At 56.6% G+C, this 20,000-nt stretch overlaps 4 protein-coding genes across 13 annotated transcripts in view; 2 read left to right on the top strand and 2 right to left on the bottom strand.

The window, feature by feature from the left end:
- LOC137613345 (connector enhancer of kinase suppressor of ras 3-like) overlaps window positions 1-980 on the bottom strand; it is a 12,671-nt gene extending 11,691 nt beyond the window's left edge. Inside the window, exon 1 of one of the 2 annotated variants that reach the window (XM_068342495.1) lies at window positions 782-980. In XM_068342495.1, coding sequence (XP_068198596.1) covers window positions 782-833 — 52 coding nt within the window. In that variant the 5' untranslated portion in view covers window positions 834-980. The remainder of the gene's footprint in view (window positions 1-781) is intronic. The other variant, XM_068342494.1, reaches the window with a different exon arrangement.
- Window positions 981-1,803: 823 nt separating this feature from the next.
- On the bottom strand, window positions 1,804-8,871 carry ndufaf7 (NADH:ubiquinone oxidoreductase complex assembly factor 7). Of its 3 annotated transcripts, none has more exons than XM_068342493.1 (10): window positions 8,554-8,682; window positions 6,653-6,859; window positions 6,179-6,259; window positions 5,911-6,021; window positions 5,548-5,812; window positions 5,365-5,423; window positions 5,105-5,263; window positions 3,390-3,533; window positions 3,110-3,283; window positions 1,804-2,982 (listed from the first exon to the last, which is right to left on the bottom strand). In XM_068342493.1, the coding sequence occupies exons 2-10, from the start codon at window positions 6,836-6,838 to the stop codon at window positions 2,761-2,763; spliced, it is 1,401 nt and encodes a 466-aa protein (XP_068198594.1). In that variant the 5' UTR covers window positions 6,839-6,859; window positions 8,554-8,682; the 3' UTR covers window positions 1,804-2,760. The 3 variants fall into 3 exon arrangements, with proteins under 3 accessions (XP_068198594.1, XP_068198592.1, XP_068198593.1); XM_068342491.1 differs by having other exon boundaries at window positions 1,807-2,982; window positions 8,534-8,871; XM_068342492.1 differs by having other exon boundaries at window positions 1,815-2,982; window positions 5,150-5,263; window positions 8,534-8,864.
- A 358-nt stretch (window positions 8,872-9,229) lies between these two features.
- Window positions 9,230-13,608, top strand: LOC137613342 (CCAAT/enhancer-binding protein zeta-like). 7 transcript variants are annotated; one of them, XM_068342487.1, is made up of 5 exons: window positions 9,727-10,023; window positions 10,190-11,362; window positions 11,476-11,715; window positions 12,156-12,384; window positions 13,470-13,608. In XM_068342487.1, exons 1-5 carry the CDS (start codon window positions 9,856-9,858, stop codon window positions 13,505-13,507), a joined length of 1,848 nt encoding a protein of 615 aa, XP_068198588.1. In that variant the 5' UTR covers window positions 9,727-9,855; the 3' UTR covers window positions 13,508-13,608. The 7 variants fall into 7 exon arrangements, with proteins under 7 accessions (XP_068198586.1, XP_068198590.1, XP_068198588.1 ...); XM_068342488.1 differs by lacking the exon at window positions 13,470-13,608 and adding an exon at window positions 12,461-12,573; XM_068342485.1 differs by lacking the exon at window positions 13,470-13,608 and having other exon boundaries at window positions 9,230-10,023; window positions 12,156-12,537.
- A 1,085-nt stretch (window positions 13,609-14,693) lies between these two features.
- LOC137613341 (CCAAT/enhancer-binding protein zeta-like) overlaps window positions 14,694-20,000 on the top strand; it is a 6,174-nt gene continuing 867 nt past the window's right edge. Inside the window, exons 1-13 of the mRNA XM_068342483.1 lie at window positions 14,694-14,990; window positions 15,157-16,682; window positions 17,123-17,351; window positions 17,428-17,548; window positions 17,631-17,719; window positions 17,802-17,855; window positions 17,939-18,041; window positions 18,118-18,168; window positions 18,248-18,314; window positions 18,683-18,789; window positions 18,867-18,927; window positions 19,175-19,470; window positions 19,565-19,645. Of these exons, the coding sequence (XP_068198584.1) occupies window positions 14,823-14,990; window positions 15,157-16,682; window positions 17,123-17,351; window positions 17,428-17,548; window positions 17,631-17,719; window positions 17,802-17,855; window positions 17,939-18,041; window positions 18,118-18,168; window positions 18,248-18,314; window positions 18,683-18,789; window positions 18,867-18,927; window positions 19,175-19,470; window positions 19,565-19,645 (2,953 nt within the window). The 5' untranslated portion in view covers window positions 14,694-14,822. The remainder of the gene's footprint in view (window positions 14,991-15,156; window positions 16,683-17,122; window positions 17,352-17,427; window positions 17,549-17,630; window positions 17,720-17,801; window positions 17,856-17,938; window positions 18,042-18,117; window positions 18,169-18,247; window positions 18,315-18,682; window positions 18,790-18,866; window positions 18,928-19,174; window positions 19,471-19,564; window positions 19,646-20,000) is intronic.

Genomic DNA, 20,000 nt, shown 5'->3' on the forward strand with positions numbered 1-20,000 from the left:
CACTCACAGGGGCCCCTCCCTCCCAGCAGGGGGCCACAGAAGGAATATTTACCCCATCCAACCGTAACAGGATGAGGAAACACGGGCAAAGACCAGGAGGACACACAGACACACACACACACACACACACACACACACACACACACACACACACACACACTGGGGGCTTTGACCCCACCCTACTCAACAGGAAACGGATTTCCTGGCTGCTGAGGTCAGCAGTTCTGAAATGAGACAAACAGGAAGTGCAGGAGTTCCCTGAGCAGCACCAGAACCCCCCGGCCCCGACGGACATCGAGTAACCACGGCAACCGCTTCACAACACCGATGTGATGTGTGAGCAGTACCAGCCCCATTCCTGCCCCTTCCACTTTGTTTACTTGTTTGTTTACGTGACGACCGGAAACGACTCCCACCGGCCCACAGGTCAGGCTCCGCCCACAGCATTCGCCTGGGATCTGATTGGTCCCAGGCACGGTCCCTCCCACGGCCCCCCAGACACGACGTCCTGACGCGGGATGGGGGGACGGGGCCCTCCTGACGCTCATCATCAGAGAGAATGAGCGTCAGGAGGCGGGGCCTGAAGGAGGCGGGGTCTCCCCAGTGACGTCACGCAGAACAATGACTCTATTCTATAAACCGTTAATTCACATGAACTCTACTGGCATTAGCACTGCTAATAAATGCTAACCACTGCTAAACAACGCTAACTACCAACAGGAACCAGGCTACTTCTTGACAGCAGCTGTTAGCCTCAGCTGTTAGCATCAGCTAGCCTCACCTGTCATCCAGTCCACCACCTGCTGCGGGCTCCACCCCCCCACAGCCTCCATGGCCCCTCCTCCCTGTGGTGACGGTACCGGTACCGGTGCTGCCGGCGGGTCACCGGGTCTGGGAGCGCGCGGGCCGCTCCGGTGCCTCTGACTCTCAGCGGAGATTAAAGCAGAGCGGGGGAGGCGCGTGCCACAGGTGTCATGTTACCAGAGGCTCAGCCACGCCCCCTCCCTGCTGCCTTCACGGTCGGGGGGGAACGGTGGGACACCGGAGCCCCCTGACGGCCGCTCGCGGCTCTGAACTCTTCTACTAACAGACCGTCTCTGATTGGCTCGGTGTGACGACGCAATGGCTCATCAGTTACGTCACTATATTCCAGACAGGAGCCCTGAGACTTGCTGCACCCCCCCGGTCCTGTCCCGGGACAGGGACGCTTTACCGGGACTCCTGGAGGTGCACCGGCCCGGTTCGGCCGGCAGGGGGTCACAGAGGGCCCACACAGGTCGTCTATCAGCGACAGATGCCTCCTCTGTCCCGCCCCTTGCGGCTGACTCTGTCACGTGACGTCAGCTGAATGAACGGTCCTCACCTGGATCAGGTTTCCCTTCAGAACCAGCACTTCCAGTCTGGACTGGTTTCAGAACCTTCAGCCGCACAAGAGTCTGGTCCCTGTCCCGGGCCGGAGGGACTCTGTCCGGTGCTGCTGGTTGGTCAGTTGGTCGGTTCCCCCCTGAGGTGTCCTTCAGTGACCAATCAGCATCTCTCCTGACTCCCGGCCGATGTCAGCCAGCACCCCCCCCCCCACACGTTTTATTTACATATACAGCGGTACCTCTACTTAGGAAGTTACTTGGTTCTGGAAGAAATTACATAAGTAGAAAATACGTTAGTAGAGACGCGTTTTCCATGTAAATGTCCTGATCCGTTCCAAACCCCCAAAATTCAGACATCAATGTTTTATGAAGCATAAAAATGCATCAAAACATGTAACAAATACATGTTACGATTAGATTATTACACAATGAATGAGAGTTGTGTATAACGTAAAAAACAAAGAATAATAATGACGGTCATTTACCTTTTAACTGCTGTCCTCATTGTTTTTTGCCCTCTTTGGTTCATGCCCTCTTGCCCCCCCATGAACAACAGAGTGAATTCCAGTCCTCCTCCTGAACTTCTCCAACCACCCACGCGACGCCTTAAACTCCTTAAACTTCCTTTAGTTTTAATAACGTGGTGATTGTAGATGCATTACGGCCATATTCTTTGGTGAGATCAACCAAACACATCCCTTTTTCAGGCTTTTCTATCATCTCTTGTTTGTTTGTACGGACAAAAAAACTCTTTTCTTCGTCTTTTCTTTTCCTCTTTTCTCCGTCACTTTCTTGGGGTCCATAGTGAATACTCTAAAAGTTAATATATTTACATAAAACTATCAGAACACCTCAGGGGTCGAGGGCTGAATGACGAGGACGCTGCATAGACACCTATGTAGCTCCACACAGAGGTCCCTCTTAGCCAATGGGATGCCAGGGTGCTAGGTAATAGCCAATGGCAGAGCAGCTATGAGAATGTTGCATTCAGGAACCAGTAGGAGCTGCGAGGATCAGCACATACTGTATTTTTACCTTTCGTAAGTCGAAATTTCTTTCGTAACTAGAGGTAATATTTTCCTGCTGAGAAGTTTTGTAAGTAGAGGGACATCTGTGTATAAATTAGTTATGACATCACAACCTGGACCAGTTGCTAACATCTTAGCATTAGTGGCAGTGGTGTAACCTTAGCATGCTAACATGCTAGCTGAGGGCAGGTGTTAGCTGTACATGTGATCATGTGATCAGCTTAAATCACGTGTTCCTGAACACGTCTCAGTCTCGGTCGTGTTTGAACAAAACTTTATTTTCTCCACAAACGTGACAAACCGGTTCCGGTTCCCGGTGACCCTGAACGTCTCAGGACCTGCAGGGGGTGGGGGGGTGTCAGAGGTCAAGAGAAGCTCAGCTCGGTGAAGCCGGCAACCGGGGGTGGGGCCGGATGCTTCTTCTCCAGGCTCAGCCCCTCTGACTTCCTGGGCGGGGCCAGCCGGCTGGGGTGCAGCAGGCCCAGGAAGTGGAAGCGCTCGCCCATCTTATCTGGGTGGGTCAGCATGTCGTAGCCGCCAATCAGCTGCTTCCTGGTGGGGGGGTCGCTGCAGCTCCTGAGGAGGACCTGCAGACAGAAAGTAGAAACATCAGGCTTCAGTGACATCATCAGAGCGCCGCGGGCCACGCCTCCTGGTGTCTGGTGCCTCAGGAGTGCGTGGGACACGACATGGGGGCGGGGCCAGCGGACCCACCTGCAGCCGGGTGTCGACGCCCATGTTCTTCAGGAACGTCCTCTGGCTGATGGGTCCCAGACAGGCCACACCCCCTCCAGCCATCCTGCGCAGGTAGCTGAAGTCCACGTCCGCCGTCAGGTCAGCTGACCCGGGGCAGGACAGGGCGTCATGGAGACGGTGGCCCCGAAAGCCCTGACCCCAACACGCCCCCAACACAGAGAGGAAACCAGTGACCCCCAACCTGTCTCACCCCCAACCCATCTCACCCCAGACCCGTCTCACTCCGAACCCGTCTCACCCTGAAGGTGTCGGTCTTGGACCCGTCGTGACCGTAGTCACAGATCAGGGCGGCGCCGCCGTCCTCGATGATCCGCCGTGCCAGCTGCTGGACGATGACTCCGCCTTCAGCACACACCTCCACATGACTCCGCCCTTCCCCTTCCTGTCAGCCACAAACACATTTTCACCCAAACTGGTGAGGGGAGGAGCATCAGACACTTCAGCTGAAGCAGTTAGCATGCTACCAGCAATTAGCATCAACTTAAAACACATAAATGAAAACTACCAGAAATAAACTGACAGGACGCCTTAAGTCCAACAGGCGTCGTCTGGTCGTCGTCTGGTCGTCGTCTGGTCGTCGTCTGGTCGTCGTCTGGTCGTCGTCTGGTCGTCGTCTGGTCGTCGTCTGGTCGTCGTCTGGTCGTCGTCTGGTCGTCGTTTGGTCGTCGTCTGGTCGTCGTCTGGTCGTCGTCAGGCCGACGTCTGGTCGTCGTCTGGTTTTTGTCAGGTTGTCGCCTGGTTGTCGTCTGGTTTTTGTCAGGTTGTCGCCTGGTTGTCGTCTGGTTTTCGTCAGGTTGTCCTCAGGCCGTCGTCTGGTCGTCGTCTGGTCGTCGTCTGGTCGTCGTCTGGTCGTCGTCAGGCCGTCGTCTGGTCGTCGTCTGGTCGTCGTCTGGTCGTCTGGTCGTCGTCTGGTCGTCGTCAGGCCGTCGTCTGGTTGTCGTCTGGCCGTCGTCTGGTCGTCGTCTGGTCGTCGTCAGGCCGTCGTCTGGTCGTCGTCTGGCCGTCGTCTGGTCGTCGTCTGGCCGTCGCAGGCCGTCGTCTGGTCGTCGTCTGGCCGTCGTCTGGTCGTCGTCTGGTCGTCGTCTGGTCGTCGTCTGGTCGTCGTCTGGTCGTCGTCAGGCCGTCGTCAGGCCGTCGTCTGGTCGTCGTCTGGTCGTCGTCTGGTCGTCGTCTGGTCGTCGTCAGGCCGTCGTCAGGCCGTCGTCTGGTCGTCGTCTGGTCGTCGTCTGGTCGTCGTCTGGTCGTCGTCAGGCCGTCGTCTGGTCGTCGTCTGAACGTCGTCTGGTCGTCGTCTGGTCGTCGTCTGGTCGTCGTCAGGCCGTCGTCTGGTCGTCGTCTGAACGTCGTCTGGTAGTCGTCTGGTCGTCAGGCCGTCGTCTGGTCGTCGTCTTGTCGTCGTCTGGTCGTCGTCAGGTCGTCGTCAGGTCGTCGTCAGGTCGTCGTCTGGTTTTTGTCAGGTTGTCGCCTGGTTGTCGTCTGGTTTTCGTCAGGTTGTCCTCAGGCCGTCGTCTGGTCGTCGTCTGGCCGTCGTCTGGTCGTCGTCAGGCCGTCGTCTGGCCGTCGTCTGGTCGTCGTCTGGTCGTCGTCTGGTCGTCGTCAGGCCGTCGCAGGCCGTCGTCTGGTCGTCGTCTGGCCGTCGTCTGGCCGTCGTCTGGTCGTCGTCTGGTCGTCGTCTGGACGTCGTCTGGTCGTCGTCTGGTCGTCGTCTGGTCGTCGTCAGGCCGTCGTCAGGCCGTCGTCTGGTCGTCGTCTGGTCGTCGTCTGGTTGTCGTTAGGTCGTCATCTGGTTGTTGTCTGGTCGTCATCCGGTTGTCGTCTGGTTGTCGTCTGGTTGTTGTCTGGTTGTCGTCTGGTTTCAACCGCTCTGACTGTTATTGTCTTGACTCCACCATGTGATGTCGGTGTGTCCTGAGGACATGTCGTCCTCTACTGGACCTGCAGGTGACCTCTGACCTGGACCAGAGTCATGGTGGAGTCCCTGCTCTCGTCGGTTCTGACCTGGATCAGGGTGGAGGAGGCCAGCGTGGGGGCCGGCGCCAACACGAACCTCAGCTGGTCGGGCGTCTGGGGGTCCACGTCTACCATCACCTCCCTCCAGCCCCTGGGGGTCCGCTGGAACAGGGACGGGTGACACGTCACACTCGTGTATATTCATGACCTGCCCGCTGGCGTCCTCTGCTGGCGGCCCCCTGGAACCACACCAGGAGCCTCACCTGGAACTTGTGGATGGGCAGAGCGTCGAAGAACTCGTGAGCGACGAAGATACTAAAACCTGAGGAAGAGGAGAACGTGTGAAGAGGCTGTCTCCATGGCAACACCACATGAACACAAGAACAGAGGTCAGGAGGCAGAGCCGTCGTCACAAACCACTCCCACCCGGTCCTGATCGTGTTCACCTGTGGGGACATCGTCTATGTGACGGTACCAGGACACCGTCAGTCCCCCAGCTGTCTCTCCCTGGCGGTACACCAGCGCGTCCTCGGCGTCGGGCCCCTGACTGCTGGGCCCCTTCAGGGTCTGGGCTGTGTCCTCGGCGTCGGGCCCCCTGCTGAGGGGCCCCGTCAGCCTCTGGGCCTGGAGCCGGCTCAGAGCTGGACTGACCTCCACCAGATGCAGAGACACAGACGCATCACCCAGAACCGACCGCAGCTCACCCAGCACCTGCAGGAACCACACAGGAAGTGACATCACTGCTGCACCACCTGAGGCCCGCTGGGGGCCCTCACAACAGTGACTGTAGGTTCTCGTAGGGCCCCTACCCTCAGGATGTCAGCAGACAGCGACCCCGTCCCGGGGCCCAGTTCCACCAGCTGGAGGCGTTCAGGACGTCCAGAAGCCAGCCACTCACTGACCACCCACACGCCAACCAGCTGGACACGCCAGGAACACGCCAGGAACACACCAATGCCAGAAACACATTAGTACAGGAACACGCCAGCACAGAGCCCACCCACGAGGAGGAGGAGGAGAGTCAGAGGTCAGAGGTCAGTCAGAGGTGTGGTCAGTCTCTCAGGGGCGGGGCCTCACCTCTCCAAACATCTGGCTGATCTCCGGAGACGTGATGAAGTCACCATCAGGACCCAGCATGGAGCCCCTCACATAGTAACCCTGAGGGGGGGCGGACAGACAGTCTGAGACAGACAGGCAGGCAGGCAGTCAGACAGACAGTCAGGCAGACAGACAGACAGTCAGACAGACAGACAGTCAGACAGAGTCAGTCAGACAGACAGACAGTCAGACAGACAGACAGTCAGACAGAGTCAGTCAGACAGACAGACAGTCAGACAGACAGTCAGACAGACAGACAGTCAGTCAGACAGACAGTCAGACAGACAGAGTCAGTCAGAAAGACAGACAGATAGTCAGACAGTCAGACAGACAGTCAGAAAGACAGACAGACAGACAGAGTCAGTCAGACAGACAGACAGACAGACAGTCAGAAAGACAGACAGATAGTCAGACAGTCAGACAGACAGTCAGAAAGACAGACAGACAGCTCACCGCCACCGGGTTGGTCAGCACCTCCCTCATGTACTCGGCCACAGACACCGGTCCGGTGGAGAGGATCTTGGAGGTCAGGTGTCGCAGCATGGAGGGGCGGGGGGGGGCGGGTTCAGCCGGGCGGCAGAAGGTCCGGGTCTGTCTGATCTCAGGAGACGTGATGAAGTCACCATCAGGACCCAGCATGGAGCCCCTCACATAGTAACCCTGAGGGGGGCGGACAGACAGACTGAGACAGACAGGCAGGCAGGCAGTCCTACAGTCTAACAGTCCTACAGTCTAACAGTCCTACAGTCTAACAGTCCTACAGTCTAACAATCCTACAGTCTAACAGTCCTACAGTCCTACAGTCTAACAGTCCTACAGTCTAACAGTCCTACAGTCTAACAGTCCTACAGTCTAACAGTCCTACAGTCTAACAATCCTACAGTCTAACAGTCCTACAGTCTAACAGCCCTACAGTCTAACAGTCCTACAGTCTAACAATCCTACAGTCTAACAGTCCTACAGTCTAACAATCCTACGGTCTAACAATCCTACAGTCTAACAATCCTACAGTCTAACAGTCCTACAGTCTAACAGTCCTACAGTCTAGCAATCCTACAGTCAAACAATCCTACAGTCCTACAGTCTAACAGTCATAGTCTAACAATCCTACAGTCTAACGGTCCTACAGTCTAACAGTCCTACAGTCTAACAGTCCTACAGTCTAACAATCCTAGTCCTACAGTCCTACAGTCTAACAGTCCTACAGTCTAACAGTCCTACAGTCTAACAATCCTACAGTCTAACAGTCCTACAGTCTAACAATCCTAGTCCTACAGTCCTACAGTCTAACAATCCTACAGTCTAACAATCCTACAGTCTAACAGTCCTACAGTCTAACAGTCCTACAGTCTAACAGTCCTACAGTCTAACAGTACTACAGTCTAACAGTCCTAAAGTCTAACAATCCTACAGTCTAACAGTCCTACAGTCTAACAATCCTACGGTCTAACAATCCTACAGTCTAACAATCCTACAGTCTAACAGTCCTACAGTCTAACAGTCCTACAGTCTAGCAATCCTACAGTCAAACAATCCTACAGTCCTACAGTCTAACAGTCATAGTCTAACAATCCTACAGTCTAACGGTCCTACAGTCTAACAGTCCTACAGTCTAACAGTCCTACAGTCTAACAATCCTAGTCCTACAGTCCTACAGTCTAACAGTCCTACAGTCTAACAGTCCTACAGTCTAACAGTCCTACAGTCTAACAGTCCTACAGTCTAACAGTCCTACAGTCTAACAATCCTAGTCCTACAGTCCTACAGTCTAACAGTCCTACAGTCTAACAGTCCTACAGTCTAACAATCCTAGTCCTACAGTCCTACAGTCTAACAATCCTACAGTCTAACAGTCCTACAGTCTAACGGTCCTACAGTCTAACAATCCTACAGTCTAACAATCCTACAGTCTAACAGTCCTACAGTCTAACAGTCCTACAGTCTAACAGTCCTACAGTCTAACAATCCTAGTCCTACAGTCCTACAGTCTAACAATCCTACAGTCTAACAGTCCTACAGTCTAACGGTCCTACAGTCTAACAATCCTACAGTCTAACAATCCTACAGTCTAACAATCCTACAGCCTAACAATCCTACAGTCTAACAGTCCTACAGTCTAACAATCCTACAGTCTAACAGTCCTACAGTCTAACAGTCCTACAGTCTAACAATCCTACAGTCTAACAGTCCTACAGTCTAACAGTCCTACAGTCTAACAGTCCTACAGTCCTACAGTCCTCCAGCCAATCACAGGACATCCCACTCCTCTGACTCTGCTGTGAATTCATGTTTTTTCCCTTCAGGGTCGGTAACGGAGATGAAACCGAGCCAAACCTTCTGACGTCCGAACCCACCGGCAGCGGGACCGGAACCGAAAGCAGCAGCGGGACCGGAACCGAAAGCAGCAGCGGGACCGGAACCGGCAGCGGGACCGGAACCGGCAGCGGGACGGACTCCGAACCAAGCCCGAATGCTGCCGGACGTCAGGATCCGTCTGGACGTCATTTCGAGCCGGTGCACCGGCTAGCCGCTAGCCGCTAGCACGAGCGCAGTCCGCTTCCGGTCTCGCCTCCGTCACCGGAAGTCGATATATAGTTGACTCTGTCGCGTGCCTTCAGCAGCGAATCGAGCCAGAGCTACAAGCTAACACCAAAGGAGCTCCATGTGAAGGCGTCACTTCCTGTTGACCTTCACTATAAAACAAATTGCTTCCGGTCCTCTGGTCTCTTTTTTTAATGTTTATTTATTTAAATTTATTTATTTAAGATAAAATTAATTAAAGAAGATTCAGTACAGCATACAAAAACAGTATACAATACAGAGAACATATAAGAGAGTTGCTGGGGCTGTGACCACATGTCCTTACATTACACAAAAACGGAGCAGAACATATGTTTAAGGTCTTTACAGCCTTTTTGTTGTCAATAAGCTGTATATATTGTTCAACATCTTTGAGAAAATAAATAAAATTAGGTTTTTTGTTGCTGAATTTACATTTATGAATAAAGAATTTAGCCATAGGAGTATAGGAGATGAAATATTTGTGTGGAATCATCCAAACCTGGTTCCAATCAATGTCATTCACAAAACGATTAATATGAAACAAGATGTGAAACAGAAACAACATCTTTCTGGAATAGAGCAGGTATATGTCTGTTATTACGGGAAAAGGTCGACAAACAAATGTTCCCTATGTGAGAACCAATGGATTGGGTACGGGGATCGAGGGGGTGGGTTGGGGAGACTTCTGGAAGCATGAGAGCACCTGATGGGATGGAGACACTCTGGGGCAAATCCCTGGAAACAGGAAACGGTCCTCTGGACTCACAATGACAAACAAACCCGATTCGCGTCACTGTTTTCTTGTTTGTTGGTTCGACCGTCACAGAATCGTCATTGGTTATTGAAATATTAAATACAGTAAAATAAAACACTTATGGATTAAACTCGCAGTGCCTTCTGGGTAAGCTGTGGCTGTGAATTTGAGGCATTTTGAGATTTTTACTCGACAAAACCTGACAAAAAGTTTAACGGACAGATAAACGCCGATGCTTTTATTTTGAATGTCACGAGCGGAAACGGTTTTCTTCTCAAGACCGGAAACTCGGCTGTGACGTAGTTTCTACATCCGGGTCGTGTCTCCTCATGCTGTGAGCATGGCGGCGGAAAACAAACGTCGTTCCAAAGCTAAAGCGGAGTTTACCGGACCGGTGGAGACGGAGGATCCGACCGGGGAGGGGGGCACCGGCGGCGGGACCGGAAGTGATGACGGTGGAGAGGAGGAGTTCAGCCTGGAGGAGGTGCTGCGACTCGGCGGGACGCAGGTGAGGCTGTGGGGGGGACGCAGGTGAGGCTGTGGGGGTCACGTGGAGCCAACAGACCGGGAACAGGTCCGGGTGAGGGGGGCAGGGGGCAGGCCGGACCGTTGCCCCCTGGTTCCGGTCCTGACCCGGTTCTGACCCGTTTTCTCTGACCCGGTTCTCCCCCCAGGCCGACTACGTGCTGCTGGCCGGTCTGGACGACTCCAACGAGCTGGTGGACGGGGGGAGGAAGGGGGCGATAGACGACCTGGAGGAGGGCGAGCTGGAGGCCTTCATCAGCAGGCTGGGCGTCCGGGCGTTCTCTGGTCTGCAGGTCATCAGCGACGATCCTGGGGGGGACGCCGCCCCCACCGAGAGGAAACGGCCTCCAGCGGCGGAAGACCCAGCGTCGTCACCCCAGGTGACGACGTCACCCCAGGTGACGACGTCACCCCAGGTGACGACGTCACCGCAGGGAGAGAAGAAGAAGAAAGAGAAGAAGAAGAAACCGGGGGAGGAGCCCCAGCGGGCGTCGGCTGGGGCTCCTCCCCCGGCGTCGGGCGTCTTTGACTTCCAGCAGAGGGGGGTCCTGCTGATCCGCCCGGGGGGGAAGTGGTTCCACCTGGACTACGCCAACGAAAGCTCCGCCTCCCCGCAGGACCCCACCCTGGTGGCGCGCTACCTGAGCCTGGCGCGCCGCCTGCTGGAGGCGGAGGTGGAGCTCTACCGCAGGAGGCGGAGCCTCCAGGGGGGGGCCAACGCCGGCTGGATGAAGACGGTGGTGTCGGCGGGCGTGCTGGCGGACCGCATGGCGGCCATGACGCTACTGGTGCAGGACGCCCCGGTGCACACGCTGGAGCACGTGGATGCCCTGGTGACCCTGATGGGGCGGCCGGGGGGCCGGCGGGCGGGGCTGATGGCGCTGGACACGCTCAGGGAGCTGCTGCTGTCCGACCTGCTGCCCGAGGACCGCAAGCTCCGCCCCTTCGCCCAGCACCCCTTCGACCAGCTGGAGCAGCGGGCGAGCGGGAACCGCGACGCCCGGGACCGGCGGCTGCTGCTCTGGTGCTTCGAGGCCCAGCTGAAGCAGCGGGTGGCCCGCTTCGTGGGGGCGCTGGACGCCCTGGGCCGCGACACGGTGGGGGCCGCCAAGGCCCGGGCACTGAGCACCGCCCACCAGCTGCTGGCAGCACGCCCCGAGCAGGAGAGGGCGCTGCTGGGCCAGGTGGTCAACAAGCTGGGCGACCCCGACTACCAGACGGCAGCACGGGCGGCGCACCTGCTGGGGGGGCTGCTGCAGCAGCACCCCAACATGCGGGCGGTGGTGTGCGGCGAGGTGGAGCGCCTCCTGTTCCGCCCCAACGTAGGCGCCCGGGCGCAGTACTACGCCATCTGCTTCCTCAGCCAGGTGCGGCTCGCCCCGGGCGACGCCCCCCTGGCCTCCCGGCTCATCGCCATCTACTTCTCCTTCTTCAGCGCCTGCATCAGGAAGAAGGACCTGCAGTCCAAGATGCTGGGCGCCCTGCTGGCGGGCGTCAACCGGGCGTACCCCTATGCCGGGCCAGGCGACCAGAAGGTGCAGGAGCAGCTGGACACCCTGTTCCAGGTGGCGCACCTGGGGCGCTTCAGCACGGCGGTGCAGGCGCTCACGCTGCTGTTCCAGGTGATGGACGCCCAGCAGGGCGTGTCCGACCGCTACTACGTGGCTCTGTACAGGTAACGCCCCCCTACGTACAGGTAACGCCCCCCTACGTACAGGTAATGCCCCCTATGTACAGGTAACGCCCCCCTATGTACAGGTAACACCCCCTATGTACAGGTAACGCCCCCCTATCTACAGGTAACGCCCCCCTACGTACAGGTAACGCCCCCCTACGTACAGGTAATGCCCCCTATGTACAGGTAACGCCCCCCTATCTACAGGTAACGCCCCCCTACGTACAGGTAACGCCCCCCTACGTACAGGTAATGCCCCCTATGTACAGGTAACGCCCCCCTACGTACAGGTAATGCCCCCTATGTACAGGTAACGCCCCCCTACGTACAGGTAATGCCCCCTATCTACAGGTAACGCCCCCCTACGTACAGGTAATGCCCCCTATGTACAGGTAACGCCCCCCTATCTACAGGTAACGCCCCACCCCATCCCCCCACAGGAAGCTCCTGGACCCGGCCCTGGGCTCCTGCAGGCCGACACCCCTCCTGAACCTGCTGTTCCGGTCCTTGAAGACAGACCTGGCGCTGAGGCGGGTCCATGCCTTCATGCGGCGCCTCCTGCAGGTCGCCGCCCAGCAGGGCCCCGCCTTCGCGTGTGGCGCCCTCTACCTGGTGTCGGAGGTGATGCGGGTCAAACCGGGGCTCCAGCAGCTGCTGCAGGAGGGCGGGGTGAGAACACAGCCACCAATCAGACGTGCTGGTTAAGCTCCGCCTCTGTCTCACCTTCCTGGGCGTGTCCACTCAGGACGGCGAGGAGGAGGAGTTCAGGGACCTCGCTGAAGGAGTCAACAGTCCTACAGTCTAACAGTCCTACAGTCTAACAGTACTACAGTCTAACAGTCCTAAAGTCTAACAATCCTACAGTCTAACAGTCCTACAGTCTAACAATCCTACGGTCTAACAATCCTACAGTCTAACAATCCTACAGTCTAACAGTCCTACAGTCTAACAGTCCTACAGTCTAGCAATCCTACAGTCAAACAATCCTACAGTCCTACAGTCTAACAGTCATAGTCTAACAATCCTACAGTCTAACGGTCCTACAGTCTAACAGTCCTACAGTCTAACAGTCCTACAGTCTAACAATCCTAGTCCTACAGTCCTACAGTCTAACAGTCCTACAGTCTAACAGTCCTACAGTCTAACAGTCCTACAGTCTAACAGTCCTACAGTCTAACAGTCCTACAGTCTAACAATCCTAGTCCTACAGTCCTACAGTCTAACAGTCCTACAGTCTAACAGTCCTACAGTCTAACAATCCTAGTCCTACAGTCCTACAGTCTAACAATCCTACAGTCTAACAGTCCTACAGTCTAACGGTCCTACAGTCTAACAATCCTACAGTCTAACAATCCTACAGTCTAACAGTCCTACAGTCTAACAGTCCTACAGTCTAACAGTCCTACAGTCTAACAATCCTAGTCCTACAGTCCTACAGTCTAACAATCCTACAGTCTAACAGTCCTACAGTCTAACGGTCCTACAGTCTAACAATCCTACAGTCTAACAATCCTACAGTCTAACAATCCTACAGCCTAACAATCCTACAGTCTAACAGTCCTACAGTCTAACAATCCTACAGTCTAACAGTCCTACAGTCTAACAGTCCTACAGTCTAACAATCCTACAGTCTAACAGTCCTACAGTCTAACAGTCCTACAGTCTAACAGTCCTACAGTCCTACAGTCCTCCAGCCAATCACAGGACATCCCACTCCTCTGACTCTGCTGTGAATTCATGTTTTTTCCCTTCAGGGTCGGTAACGGAGATGAAACCGAGCCAAACCTTCTGACGTCCGAACCCACCGGCAGCGGGACCGGAACCGAAAGCAGCAGCGGGACCGGAACCGAAAGCAGCAGCGGGACCGGAACCGGCAGCGGGACCGGAACCGGCAGCGGGACGGACTCCGAACCAAGCCCGAATGCTGCCGGACGTCAGGATCCGTCTGGACGTCATTTCGAGCCGGTGCACCGGCTAGCCGCTAGCCGCTAGCACGAGCGCAGTCCGCTTCCGGTCTCGCCTCCGTCACCGGAAGTCGATATATAGTTGACTCTGTCGCGTGCCTTCAGCAGCGAATCGAGCCAGAGCTACAAGCTAACACCAAAGGAGCTCCATGTGAAGGCGTCACTTCCTGTTGACCTTCACTATAAAACAAATTGCTTCCGGTCCTCTGGTCTCTTTTTTTAATGTTTATTTATTTAAATTTATTTATTTAAGATAAAATTAATTAAAGAAGATTCAGTACAGCATACAAAAACAGTATACAATACAGAGAACATATAAGAGAGTTGCTGGGGCTGTGACCACATGTCCTTACATTACACAAAAACGGAGCAGAACATATGTTTAAGGTCTTTACAGCCTTTTTGTTGTCAATAAGCTGTATATATTGTTCAACATCTTTGAGAAAATAAATAAAATTAGGTTTTTTGTTGCTGAATTTACATTTATGAATAAAGAATTTAGCCATAGGAGTATAGGAGATGAAATATTTGTGTGGAATCATCCAAACCTGGTTCCAATCAATGTCATTCACAAAACGATTAATATGAAACAAGATGTGAAACAGAAACAACATCTTTCTGGAATAGAGCAGGTATATGTCTGTTATTACGGGAAAAGGTCGACAAACAAATGTTCCCTATGTGAGAACCAATGGATTGGGTACGGGGATCGAGGGGGTGGGTTGGGGAGACTTCTGGAAGCATGAGAGCACCTGATGGGATGGAGACACTCTGGGGCAAATCCCTGGAAACAGGAAACGGTCCTCTGGACTCACAATGACAAACAAACCCGATTCGCGTCACTGTTTTCTTGTTTGTTGGTTCGACCGTCACAGAATCGTCATTGGTTATTGAAATATTAAATACAGTAAAATAAAACACTTATGGATTAAACTCGCAGTGCCTTCTGGGTAAGCTGTGGCTGTGAATTTGAGGCATTTTGAGATTTTTACTCGACAAAACCTGACAAAAAGTTTAACGGACAGATAAACGCCGATGCTTTTATTTTGAATGTCACGAGCGGAAACGGTTTTCTTCTCAAGACCGGAAACTCGGCTGTGACGTAGTTTCTACATCCGGGTCGTGTCTCCTCATGCTGTGAGCATGGCGGCGGAAAACAAACGTCGTTCCAAAGCTAAAGCGGAGTTTACCGGACCGGTGGAGACGGAGGATCCGACCGGGGAGGGGGGCACCGGCGGCGGGACCGGAAGTGATGACGGTGGAGAGGAGGAGTTCAGCCTGGAGGAGGTGCTGCGACTCGGCGGGACGCAGGTGAGGCTGTGGGGGGGACGCAGGTGAGGCTGTGGGGGTCACGTGGAGCCAACAGACCGGGAACAGGTCCGGGTGAGGGGGGCAGGGGGCAGGCCGGACCGTTGCCCCCTGGTTCCGGTCCTGACCCGGTTCTGACCCGTTTTCTCTGACCCGGTTCTCCCCCCAGGCCGACTACGTGCTGCTGGCCGGTCTGGACGACTCCAACGAGCTGGTGGACGGGGGGAGGAAGGGGGCGATAGACGACCTGGAGGAGGGCGAGCTGGAGGCCTTCATCAGCAGGCTGGGCGTCCGGGCGTTCTCTGGTCTGCAGGTCATCAGCGACGATCCTGGGGGGGACGCCGCCCCCACCGAGAGGAAACGGCCTCCAGCGGCGGAAGACCCAGCGTCGTCACCCCAGGTGACGACGTCACCCCAGGTGACGACGTCACCCCAGGTGACGACGTCACCGCAGGGAGAGAAGAAGAAGAAAGAGAAGAAGAAGAAACCGGGGGAGGAGCCCCAGCGGGCGTCGGCTGGGGCTCCTCCCCCGGCGTCGGGCGTCTTTGACTTCCAGCAGAGGGGGGTCCTGCTGATCCGCCCGGGGGGGAAGTGGTTCCACCTGGACTACGCCAACGAAAGCTCCGCCTCCCCGCAGGACCCCACCCTGGTGGCGCGCTACCTGAGCCTGGCGCGCCGCCTGCTGGAGGCGGAGGTGGAGCTCTACCGCAGGAGGCGGAGCCTCCAGGGGGGGGCCAACGCCGGCTGGATGAAGACGGTGGTGTCGGCGGGCGTGCTGGCGGACCGCATGGCGGCCATGACGCTACTGGTGCAGGACGCCCCGGTGCACACGCTGGAGCACGTGGATGCCCTGGTGACCCTGATGGGGCGGCCGGGGGGCCGGCGGGCGGGGCTGATGGCGCTGGACACGCTCAGGGAGCTGCTGCTGTCCGACCTGCTGCCCGAGGACCGCAAGCTCCGCCCCTTCGCCCAGCACCCCTTCGACCAGCTGGAGCAGCGGGCGAGCGGGAACCGCGACGCCCGGGACCGGCGGCTGCTGCTCTGGTGCTTCGAGGCCCAGCTGAAGCAGCGGGTGGCCCGCTTCGTGGGGGCGCTGGACGCCCTGGGCCGCGACACGGTGGGGGCCGCCAAGGCCCGGGCACTGAGCACCGCCCACCAGCTGCTGGCAGCACGCCCCGAGCAGGAGAGGGCGCTGCTGGGCCAGGTGGTCAACAAGCTGGGCGACCCCGACTACCAGACGGCAGCACGGGCGGCGCACCTGCTGGGGGGGCTGCTGCAGCAGCACCCCAACATGCGGGCGGTGGTGTGCGGCGAGGTGGAGCGCCTCCTGTTCCGCCCCAACGTAGGCGCCCGGGCGCAGTACTACGCCATCTGCTTCCTCAGCCAGGTGCGGCTCGCCCCGGGCGACGCCCCCCTGGCCTCCCGGCTCATCGCCATCTACTTCTCCTTCTTCAGCGCCTGCATCAGGAAGAAGGACCTGCAGTCCAAGATGCTGGGCGCCCTGCTGGCGGGCGTCAACCGGGCGTACCCCTATGCCGGGCCAGGCGACCAGAAGGTGCAGGAGCAGCTGGACACCCTGTTCCAGGTGGCGCACCTGGGGCGCTTCAGCACGGCGGTGCAGGCGCTCACGCTGCTGTTCCAGGTGATGGACGCCCAGCAGGGCGTGTCCGACCGCTACTACGTGGCTCTGTACAGGTAACGCCCCCCTACGTACAGGTAACGCCCCCCTACGTACAGGTAATGCCCCCTATGTACAGGTAACGCCCCCCTATGTACAGGTAACACCCCCTATGTACAGGTAACGCCCCCCTATCTACAGGTAACGCCCCCCTACGTACAGGTAACGCCCCCCTACGTACAGGTAATGCCCCCTATGTACAGGTAACGCCCCCCTATCTACAGGTAACGCCCCCCTACGTACAGGTAACGCCCCCCTACGTACAGGTAATGCCCCCTATGTACAGGTAACGCCCCCCTACGTACAGGTAATGCCCCCTATGTACAGGTAACGCCCCCCTACGTACAGGTAATGCCCCCTATCTACAGGTAACGCCCCCCTACGTACAGGTAATGCCCCCTATGTACAGGTAACGCCCCCCTATCTACAGGTAACGCCCCACCCCATCCCCCCACAGGAAGCTCCTGGACCCGGCCCTGGGCTCCTGCAGGCCGACACCCCTCCTGAACCTGCTGTTCCGGTCCTTGAAGACAGACCTGGCGCTGAGGCGGGTCCATGCCTTCATGCGGCGCCTCCTGCAGGTCGCCGCCCAGCAGGGCCCCGCCTTCGCGTGTGGCGCCCTCTACCTGGTGTCGGAGGTGATGCGGGTCAAACCGGGGCTCCAGCAGCTGCTGCAGGAGGGCGGGGTGAGAACACAGCCACCAATCAGACGTGCTGGTTAAGCTCCGCCTCTGTCTCACCTTCCTGGGCGTGTCCACTCAGGACGGCGAGGAGGAGGAGTTCAGGGACCTCGCTGAAGGAAGCGATGAAGAGGAAGGACTGCCCCCTCGTCCGGAGGAGGAGAAGCCCACGGCATCATGGGTACACCACCAGAACATGGAAGGTGGGGCGCCGCGCCCGTCTGACGCATGTTGTTGAAGTGAAGCATGATGGGATGTTTTAGAGGTGTGTTGTGGTCCGTCCAGGGGGGCGGAGCCTCCGGAGCTACGAGCCACTGCACCGGAACCCGTTGTTCTGCGGCGCCGACCGCGCCCCCCTGTGGGAGCTGCAGAAGGTAGGTGGTCCTGGTGGGCGGGCCCGGTGGCCATCGTCGCCATGACGACTGGGCGGTCCACTAACAGGGCGTGTCTCCACAGCTCTGCCTCCATTTCCACCCGTCAGTGTCGCTGTTTGCCAGGATGCTCCTGCAGGTAAGAGGCCACGCCCCCTGCTGCTCAGACCGGCGGGTCCGGTGGGACCGGGTCCCACCTGATGGGTGTTGTTTGGCTTGCAGGGCGACCCGATCCAGTACTCTGGTGACCCTCTGCAGGACTTCACCCTCATCAGGTTCCTGGACCGCTTCGTCTTCAGGAACCCCAAGCAGTCCAGGGGCAAACGTGAGTGGGCGGGGTCAATGCTGTGGGTGGGGTCTGTAAGAATGGGCAGGGTATGTCTGACAGGTCTCGTCCTCAGGGAACACGGGCGCTGTGGCGCTGAAGAGGTCGGCCGTCAGCGCGCTGCCAGGTGAGTCCCTCTGAACGCTGCTGGTGTCATGTGACTGATCATGTGACTGATCATGTGACCGGTATTGTGTGTCCCCCAGTGAACTCTGAAGACTTCCTGTCCAGAGACGAGAGCCAGATCCCGGTGGATCAGGTGTTCTTCTACCGGTGAGTCATGTGACCACGTTCTGAGGGGCACAGACAGGAAGTGACTCTAGTCTGGATCTGGATCAGCCTGGACATGGGTTAGGTTTAGGTCTGGACCTGGTTCCGACCCTCTGGACTGAGGTTCTGACCCTCTGGACTGAGGTTCTGACCCTCTGGACCTGGTTCCGACCCTCTGGACTGAGGTTCTGACCCTCTGGACTGAGGTTCTGACCCTCTGGACTGAGGTTCCGACCCTCTGGACTGAGGTTCCGACCCTCTGGACTGAGGTTCCGACCCTCTGGACTGAGGTTCCGACCCTCTGGACTGAGGTTCCGACCCTCTGGACTGAGGTTCTGACCCTCTGGACTGAGGTTCTGTCGGTTCTCCAGGTTCTTCAAGAAGCGTCAGCAGGAGAAGAAGCTCCAGCGGCGGCGAGGAGATGGAGACGAGGAGAGCGTGGAGGACGTGGAGGACGAGGAGTTTGAGAAGATCCTGGGTGAGGGGGGGCGTGGGGGTGGAGTGAGGTCATGGGGGGGTCCATTCGTTCCAGGTCTTCACTCTTCTCTCCTCCAGACTCCCTGGAGGGCGACTCGTTCTTCTCCCGCCTGTCAGACGACGATCTGGACTTCGCCGGGTGAGACGCTCCTGTTACCATAGAAACCAGAGGGACCGTCTCCATGGCGACGGCCCACTGACTTCTGTCTGTTCAATTGGCCTTGATCCATTGATCTCAATCGATTGATCAGTCAGTCGATCGGTTGATCGATCAGTTGATTGATTGATTGATCGGTCAGCCAATGAGTTGATTGATGGGTTGATTGATCGGCCAGCCGATCAGTTGATTGATCGATCAGTTGATTGATGGATTGATCTGCTGTCAGACACGTGAAGCCTGAAGGCAGGAGCGGCGACTCGGACGAGTCGGACCTGGACGACCTGGACGACCTGGACGACGAGGAGGTGTCTCTGGGCAGCATGGATGAGGAAGAGTTTGGGGACGAGCTGGAGGACGAGGGGGGGGCCTTCATGGATCCTGATGGGGAGGAGGAGGAGGATGAAGGTAGGACACTGCGTCACCAAAGTCAGTCTGTTCTTTCACCCTCTGACGGTCTTTTCCTCACAGCTCCAGAGCTGGGGGGGGACGAGGAGGAAGAGGAGAAGGAGGATGTCAGGGGGGGTCAGTATCACAGTTAAACTGGTTTAACTGGTTGCTTTTAATGGGGGACAGTGATGGACGGGTTGTTTGATGGCCTTCCTCCTGAACCCCCCAGGAACCGGGATATCCGCCCCCCGGGGAGGGACCAGGGGGTCCAAACGGAGGCTGGAGGACCTGCAGGACTCTGGATCCACAGGTGAGTCTGTCCGTCCTGAAGCCGATCATTCTGATCGATTAGGTCCTCTGATCAATGCTCTTCATCATCATCATCATCACCATCATCTTCATCACCATCATCTTCATCACCATCTTCATCGTCACCATCATCTTCATCATCACCATCATCTTCATCACCATCATCTTCACCATCATCTTCATCACCATCATCTTCATCACCATCATCTTCATCATCACCATCATCTTCATCACCATCATCACCATCTTCATCACCATCATCTTCATCACCATCATCTTCATCACCATCATCTTCATCATCACCATCATCTTCATCACCATCATCTCCATCACCATCATCTTCATCATCACCATCA

This window comes from Antennarius striatus, chromosome 19 (assembly GCF_040054535.1).
Source record: "Antennarius striatus isolate MH-2024 chromosome 19, ASM4005453v1, whole genome shotgun sequence".
Lineage (NCBI taxonomy): Eukaryota > Metazoa > Chordata > Actinopteri > Lophiiformes > Antennariidae > Antennarius > Antennarius striatus.

What these genes read in the sequence shown, in the direction of transcription:
- ndufaf7 (XM_068342491.1), bottom strand. Translation starts at nt 8,704, where the DNA reads ATGACGTCCAGACGGATCCTGACGTCCGGCAGCATTCGGGCTTGGTTC. An exon ending in GTGGGTTCGGACGTCAGAAG is followed by an intron (nt 6,860 to 8,533) that starts GTTTGGCTCGGT and finishes CGCCCCCCTCAG; the next exon opens with GGTTACTATGTGAGGGGCTC. An exon ending in GCGTCGACACCCGGCTGCAG is followed by an intron (nt 2,983 to 3,109) that starts GTGGGTCCGCTG and finishes TTCTGTCTGCAG; the next exon opens with GTCCTCCTCAGGAGCTGCAG.
- LOC137613342 (XM_068342484.1), top strand. Translation starts at nt 9,856, where the DNA reads ATGGCGGCGGAAAACAAACGTCGTTCCAAAGCTAAAGCGGAGTTTACC. An exon ending in TGCGACTCGGCGGGACGCAG is followed by an intron (nt 10,024 to 10,189) that starts GTGAGGCTGTGG and finishes TTCTCCCCCCAG; the next exon opens with GCCGACTACGTGCTGCTGGC. An exon ending in AGCTGCTGCAGGAGGGCGGG is followed by an intron (nt 12,385 to 12,460) that starts GTGAGAACACAG and finishes GTGTCCACTCAG; the next exon opens with GACGGCGAGGAGGAGGAGTT.